The 8,434-nt window shown below is 34.5% G+C and overlaps 1 protein-coding gene across 1 annotated transcript in view; it reads left to right on the plus strand.

Moving 5' to 3' along the window:
* Positions 1-3,944, plus strand: part of LOC107747272 (collagen alpha-1(IX) chain-like) — a 20,506-nt gene extending 16,562 nt beyond the window's left edge. Inside the window, exons 30-32 of the mRNA XM_016561737.1 lie at positions 1,008-1,196; positions 1,756-1,833; positions 2,698-3,944. Coding sequence (XP_016417223.1) covers positions 1,008-1,196; positions 1,756-1,833; positions 2,698-2,903 — 473 coding nt within the window. The 3' untranslated portion in view covers positions 2,904-3,944. The remainder of the gene's footprint in view (positions 1-1,007; positions 1,197-1,755; positions 1,834-2,697) is intronic.
* The last annotated feature ends 4,490 nt before the right edge of the window (positions 3,945-8,434 follow it).

Below are 8,434 nucleotides of genomic sequence, written 5' to 3' on the forward strand. Positions count from 1 at the left end.
TCTATGCAATAGACGTCAATGATAACCAAAACTGTTTGGTTACAAGAGCTCAAAATATTTTCCTTTGTGTTACACAGAAAGAAAGTCAGTCATAAAGGTTTGGAACAACATGAAGCTGAGTAAACGATGGCAGATATTTCATTTTTGGATGAACTATCCCTTTTTGCATATTTCAAATATTTGGGTTTACAAATGTACCGTGTGAAATATATATATAATGTAGCATAATGTAACGTAGCATAATTTCCAAATAACGTTGAGGCTGTAAAAAGCACATGAATGAGGTAAGCAGTGAAGCACTTTCTCATTGGTTGTTTACGGTTAAACAACTGGTCATAACATTTCAGCGTTTCATGGACTTTTCATAAACCAAGATTAAAAAGAGCTTAATTATTAATAATATATTCTAAATGCATGTTTTAGATCTTATTTTGAACAATTCGTCCGTGCATGAATTGACCTCGTAATGTTTCATTAAAATATCATAACTGGATCTTTCAGTGAAACGACAGATTTCTCTCTGGTGATATATGCAGGATTTATCCAATCATATAATCCGTTTAAACCCCACCCCTGTAACCTCACATTCATATGCCCCATTTGGGAGTGCAATGCCTTCGTTTTAAAATCCAATTAGCAACCGATGCATAGAACCAAGTCCCTGGCCTGCATTTTTTCTTTTTTGATAATCCATTACCCACAAATGTACATCATAATAATGGAAGAAAAGATCTGTCGCTACTTCTGTTGCATTGCAACTTTAAGTGTAGTGTAAAGTGAAGGAATCATGAAGACAGAACAGGAAGATGGATCGTCCTCAAGGAGGCGCCCTAACATTAGTACAGAAACACAATAGACAAAACACAAAACAGTTAGTGTGAAGTGTTAGACGACTCTGATTAGTGAGTGCAACTGCAAAATCACTGGATAAATGAAATAAAAATGAGCTGTGCTAATAGCAGGGGGCTGTTCACACTCATTAGCACATCTGGTCTTTGCCATTTCAGAGCAGCTGGCCCAGTTGGCTGCCAGTCTGAGGAGACCAGAGTCTGGAGCGGTCGGACTGCCAGGCAGACCTGGTCCCCCTGGTCCTCCCGGACCCTCAGGTGACAGCGGCTTCCCTGGGCATGCTGGTGCAAGAGGACTCCCGGGACTCAAAGGGCCTCTGGGACTTTTGGGTCTCAAGGGGCCGAAAGGTGAGTCATTATGGGACTGTGAGTTCAGACTGCTTTACAGGATCCTTGTTGATCCTGGAACAACAACTAGAGCAGGGTATCCCAAATGGGAGTTCATGATTTGATGAAAAGGTAATAATTAAATTGAATGCAAATTTAAAATAAATAAGATACAAATAAAACACTTACTAAAAAAGATCAAATATTTGTATTGGTTTACTTGCATGTGAACATTAACCGACATCAGAGCAGTGTTGCAGTGTTATTTTAGTGTCATTCAGAAACTAATCGTTTTTATTAATATTTTAAATCAGTGTTTGTTTTTAGATTTTCCATTTTAATTTCAGTTAGTTTTAGTAATTTTATTGTGTTTTTGTCTTTTTTCATTTTTTTTTATTTAATTTCTTTGTATTTTAGTATATCAAGTTAAACAAAATTATGAGAAATGTTGCCAACTAGCTGTCATTTTATTTTATTTTATTATTTAATTTATTCATTTAACATTTGTTTTAAGTCATGAAAATTATATATATATATATATATATATATTAACTTAAAATCTCCTGCATGTGTGTTGCAGGTGAGATGGGAGACAGAGGGGACAGGGGACCTACAAGTCGGGGACCCAAAGGCATGCCGGGACCTCCTGGACTACCAGGTCAGTTCTGACTCAAGTCTCATATCCTACTTCCTCTTGTCAAAGAAAATCATAGTATTATTGCATAAATGGAAGGGGCGTTAATGAATATCATCTGCAAACCAATTCAGTCTGAAACAACTCCATTTATTTCTAAAATGATGTTGGAGATATATTTAGCTCCATCCTGGTAATAGACTTTTGAAAGCAAAGTTAAATTGGTGTTAAATGAAGCTGTCAGATGTCTGATGAATTGGAGGTATATGAAGCCTTCTGTTGTCTTTGTATCTGTGTCACTGACACTTACTGTCAGTCGAATGAAGCTGTCTGTTTAAACAGGATTTCTTGCAGTCGTTACCCAGTGCTCTAATTGTAACAGACAGATCTGCAGCAGTGCCATGTGCTGGTGTCATACAGTTTTTCAGCTTTATATTTCCAAGCCTTTATTTCTACGGCAAAAAAACAAGCATCCATATACTTCAGCTAGATAAAAAAAAAAAAAAAAAGGTATGCTAAAAAAGTAATCACCCAAGTTCTGGTATTTACTCACCTTCATGTCATTTCAAACCTGTATGACTTCAGTTTAACACTAAAGGAAATGTTTAGGAGAATTGATGTTTTTTTTTTTTTTTAAAAGACAAGAAATAAATGTGGACAGACACTGAAAAATACAAAAATAACACAAAAAGCCATAACGGTAGTTCATGTGTAATATAAAAACACCATGAAAATTGGTTATTTGACTTCCATGACTCTCAAATCTAGTTCACGTTTTTGTCCATGTGGAAATGCAAATGAGAATGACCTTAAGCTTTGGCCTTCTGCAATGATTTTAATGGGTAATGTAGTGAGCTTGAAGATGACTGACCTTGTTCTGTCTTGCAGGTGAACCTGGAAAACCAGGATACGGTCAAGATGGGCGTGATGGAGAACGGGGTCCACCTGGTGCCCCGGGTCAGCCAGGCGTTCCTGGACCTCCTGGTTCAGCAGGACCACCCGGTTACTGCGATCCTTCGGCCTGTAATCTGAGCGCAGGTGCCGCCCACCAGTCCCTCAAAGACTCTAGCATGAAGGGACCAGGCGGAAACTAAGAACCTCACTGCATAGACATTCATAGACTTAAGACATTCAGAGAGACTCTGCGAAGAGCACAAAACGTCATCGCCTTTGCAGATAGTTTTATAGCTGTAATGCCTAAAACACTTTACCAGCTTCCTGTGTACAGAAAATGGCAACATTTCTTGATCCAAACAAAATATATATTTTTTGCCCACCTCAAGTTATCTGCTGGTGCAAATGAGCTTTCACAGAACTTATTGTCCATCTAATGTTCTCCTGAAAGCCATTTCCTGTAGACTTTAGAAATGTTTTTTTTTTCTCAGCTTATACTAAATCTGATCTAGGAAGTCAACAAACATCAGTGTGACCTTCAGACCGGAGGCCTTTTTAATTTCTGTGTGCCAAAGATAAACCTGCCAGAAATATTGACGTGCTGGAAGTTCATAACCGAAACGGCTGCCAGAGACCTGCTGTCAGAAACAAAAAGGAGAGAGGATATATATATAGATATGCTGCAATGTATTCTGTACATCTATGTAAATGATTTAAATGTGGTTTTGTAAGAAATTCACTTCCCCTGCTAAATAACATTGGTGTGATTTATTGTTCCAGGATTGTTGATGCATGACGTAATACACACAAGAGAAATGCAGAGGTGTCGTTTCATGGTATTTCTATTTATTTTACATAGGTGTTCGATGACGATTAAGTTTGTACAGAGATCCAAGGGAAACACATTTGAATAAATGTGATGTTTTTATATGAATTCAAAATAAATGTAGGTCTCAAACATTCTTATGCCTTTTCCCCTTTCAAGTAACACTTCCTTGTTGAATAGCCCGGCTGCACTTATCACAGCTTTTTCCACACTCTTTCTCACTTAAATAACTCATTACATGCCAGTGCAAAAATGTTGGCACAAACACATTTCGATTGCTCTTTCAGTGTAGATGCTCATTTAGAGATGCAGGCAAACCAAAGTCAGCAATAATCAGAAACGAAATCAAGCGAGGGAGATGTTAAGTAAGAATTACATAAAATGTCATTCACTTCAATTAAAACTTAAAACATCAGTTCAGACTAGACAATGATTAAGCATTAAGTTAATACATGTTTAATTAATTTGAATGTTAATTAAAAAGAGAAATTTCATTAATATATAAAGTGGCCTCAAAGAGCATTTGGACACTTTAGACATGCCATTGAAGTAGAAAACAAACATTTCACAAAACAAAGTTATGTTTTAAACAATAATAATTTAAAGGAATAATTCAGCCAAAAAGGAAAAGTGCTTAAATGTACTTATCCATGATGTAGATGAGTTTGTTTCTTCATCGGAACAAATTTGGAGAAGTTTAGCATTATATCACTTCCTCACCAATGAATCCTCTGCAGTGAATGGGTGCCGTCAGAATGAGAGTCCAAACAGCTGATAAATACATCACAATAATCTACAAGTAATTAACATCTTGTGAAGTGAAAAGCTGTCTTCTTAAACAAATGCATCAAGGCATTTTAACTTTAATTCATCGCTTCTGGCCAAAATACGAGTCCATAATACATAATTACGCTTCCTCCAGTGAAAAAGTCATTCCCCTGTTGTCAGCTCACATAAAAAATTTACCAACACATTTTATAACCGTTTTAGACTGTTCTTGCCTGTAAACGATGCTTGATCTCTTCATATTTCTCTCCTGATTCAGAAGAGACAACTTCTTCCCTGAAGAAAGCAATATTATTGATACAGGACTTGTATTTTAAGCAACAGTTTGAAGTTAAAAAAAGTCATAATGGTGGATTTGTTTATAACAAACATGCAGCTTTTCACTTCACAATACATTAATTGAAGGACTGGAGTCATGTGGATTGTGTTTTTATCAGCTGTTTGTACTCTCATTCTGACGGCACCCATTCACTGCAAAGGATCCACTGGTGAGCAAGTGTTGCTAAATTTCTCCAAATCTGTTCTGGTGAAAAAAAACCATATATAGTATATCTTAGATGGCCTAAAAATTCAACCCTTTTATTTATTTATTTAAGCAAATGTTCATTTTTGGGTGCACTACTCCTTTAAGTGCCAAAATTCTTTCTGAGGCCACTGGTCATATTCATATCTAATGCACTCAACAATCTAAACAACAACAATGTAAGTGGAATGCTGAAAGACTGAACTTGAGCATCCTAAAACACAATCTAATGCATACAATTAACAAAATAGCTTTGTACAGCACATAATCTAAGCTACACTGCAAAGGATCCACTGGTGAGCAAGTGTTGCTAAATTTCTCCAAATCTGTTCTGGTGAAAAAAAACCATATATAGTATATCTTAGATGGCCTAAAAATTCAACCCTTTTATTTATTTATTTAAGCAAATGTTCATTTTTGGGTGCACTACTCCTTTAAGTGCCAAAATTCTTTCTGAGGCCACTGGTCATATTCATATCTAATGCACTCAACAATCTAAACAACAACAATGTAAGTGGAATGCTGAAAGACTGAACTTGAGCATCCTAAAACACAATCTAATGCATACAATTAACAAAATAGCTTTGTACAGCACATAATCTAAGCTAAATATTAAAGGTATTGCAATTTGGCATAGAGTCACACAAGCATGAGAAACACCCAATACAGTTCAACTAATATTAACAAATATTATACATCACACAACAAAAAAAGTACAAACATTTCTCAAATCAGGTATCTACCTCTAAAATAATAGTAATGAACCAAACATGTTAGTACATTCAATCTACAACAGTCTCCAATGGCAATAGTTCTCAACTTTTGCCTACCATTTAAACCAAACTCCATGCTTATATTGTCTCTCATAAAGTACATATTGATTGACCACATTTCACAATGGATTGTGTCATTAAGTCAGACAAATACAGTTGCATATTGAGAGACACGTAAGACACTACTGTTTCACAATGAATGTTAAATTAAACACATTTATTAAAACAATGTACAATTATATAAATATGCAAACCAAATGCATTTGCACAAGCACAAAAAGGCAAAGGAACTGACAAAGGATGTGTGGTACTGTAACTGACCACAATGAGAACAGAACCATTTTGTAACAGAATCATCTTCCAGATATTCCATCAGGTGATACAATGCATATCAGGTAGATGTGGTGTTTTGTCTTAAGACTGTCCTTCAAGTAAGTCCACAGGTTTAGCCCTTGAGAAGAATATTGTATCCATGCTACATGTCAATAATAGCCCATTTCTGTCAATTAAGTTAACTGTACTAATATAAAGGAGACAAAGCCGTGCCGACTCTGAGATGCTTACTTGGAAGGATTCTCTCTAATGCGTATTAAACAAGCAGTTCAACAATCTCTCACAAGAGTCTTATGTCCTGAACCATCAAAAAAAAATTTAACTCTCAGCAGAGGTAATCTGGTACATTACATATAAAAATAAGAAGCATAAAATTAATGAGTAAAACAGCAAAAAAAACTATTAAGGGTTTGCTTTGTCACACTTAACCGTAGGTGCAATAGAAAAAAAAAGAAAAAGAAAGAAAGAAAGATAGATTTCTGCAGTTCTTAAAAAGTCGTAATTTGACCTTCCACAAATTGAGGCCTAAAAAGGTCTTAAATCAGAGCTTAAATCATCAAGTGATGGCTTTAAATTTGACATGCTTTAAAAAAATCTATATCTTCCTCAGTATTTTTGTTTCGATTTCCAAAACAAATATCTAAACATCCTTAAATCAAGATATATTACTTTGGATGCAAACTGAACATATCAAAAAATTGTGACTTTATGCTTAAAACTAGAACAAACATCTGTCACTGGGGTTTGAAAACTTGTTTTTCCCTTTCAATTAAGTTTTTCAGATTTTTCTGAGCCCACTGGCAGTTATTGTTCTTGCTTTAATCATAAATTCAATTCTTTCTCATAAAACAAGATTTCGCTTGTCAAGTACTATAAATGATCTGCACTGGAAATCCCAACAAAAATACTTAGAAAGAACAGCACTTTCTGCAGTGTGATCAGAAGATAAAGTAAAATATTCAGTAGCAGAGGTATTCAAGCCATAAGCTTTTGCTTGTTTGCTTGTTTTTGTCAAATGAATGAAAAAAATCATGGAGATCTGTTAAAAGTTGTATTGCCAAACGTTGAAACATTGCAAAGACAATATTGACATACTGTGTTCCATTCAATTTATTTACTTGGTTGACTTCTTTACTTGGTCTTAAATTTACCTTCATAAAAACCCTGGGAGAAAGGAAGGAAAGAGAGAAAGCAAGAAAGCTGTAATGGAGGAGACTGGGAAGACTGTCATCCGCCCACATGACTCCAGCAACCTTCATCTTTACAACAGAGCCAGATGGATGAAGTCAAAAGATTCAATGACTCGTATGCGCCTTCAGTAGGCTTAAATCTCATCTTACTGATGCTGGATCAATATATTACAGATATCTATAAAATAAATAAAAACTCAATCCAGACTGCAATCCTAAAATTGTACACAAATAAATAAAGAACTAAATTACACAGAAACATGGTCTTAAGACGCATTGCTGACCATGAAAAGTAAAATCTACAAAGTTTGAAGTTAACTGGCTTGCCATTTGTTAAACTGTGAAAATGAAATTGACAAAGATGTCGTCTTATAAAAAATATTCAAGTAACATGGAAGGACGCTTTCCATACAAAGCAAAAGAAATGAGAGATAAATATATTCAAATGCAAAGATAAATATATTCAAATGCAAATAAAAAGCACTCCACATCTTTTCTTAGGAAAAACAAACCAGGTACACAACAAAATATACATACAACACCAGTATGAAGGTGTTTAAACAGTCAGAAAAAGGAACAGCGCTTATTTTCCTGTAAACAATTAAAGCTTATTAATATCATGAAAAATTTTCACCGCAGCACTGGCCAACACAGCAAAATCAATACAATTATTTCTTTCATCATTCTTTGCTGTGTTTGATCAAAACTTAACATAAAATTCTGATACCACTTTGAAGATCTGGGATTCAAAATCTATAGAACATGGAACTTAACCAAGTTTTGCCATTTGGAAATAAAGACTAAATGAACAAGAAACGATTAAGAGATATTTTGCATTTTAATTCGTCGTTATAATTGTTCTACTTGAGTTATGCTGATTACATAATTTGTAATTAAAAATATTTTTGAATATATTTATTTATAATTATTAGGGATGCACGATATTGGATTTTTGCCGATATCCGATATGCCGATCATTTTCAACTCATTTTGGCCGATAGCCGATATGTAATTATTTTTAATTTTGGTTAGTTTTTAACAAGAACTTATTTGTTAGAATTAAATAAACAATAATAAAGTTATTTTATAATGACTGTACATTGAAGATGTGAAAATAACTATAAATAAACTATATATTAATCACTGCATTGTTTTTTCAGAAAGATGCAGTGGAAACTTTTCTGATTTAACATTTGTAAATGGTCTAAAGCAAAAGAGTTGTAAAAATTCTAAAAATCTTTTAGAGCTCATAATTTGTTTAAAAAATATAACGCATTACACATTAATGAATAAATCAGTA

The sequence above is a fragment of the Sinocyclocheilus rhinocerous genome, unplaced genomic scaffold (assembly GCF_001515625.1).
Source record: "Sinocyclocheilus rhinocerous isolate Xijiao unplaced genomic scaffold, SAMN03320098_v1.1 scaffold1069, whole genome shotgun sequence".
NCBI classification, from domain to species: domain Eukaryota; kingdom Metazoa; phylum Chordata; class Actinopteri; order Cypriniformes; family Cyprinidae; genus Sinocyclocheilus; species Sinocyclocheilus rhinocerous.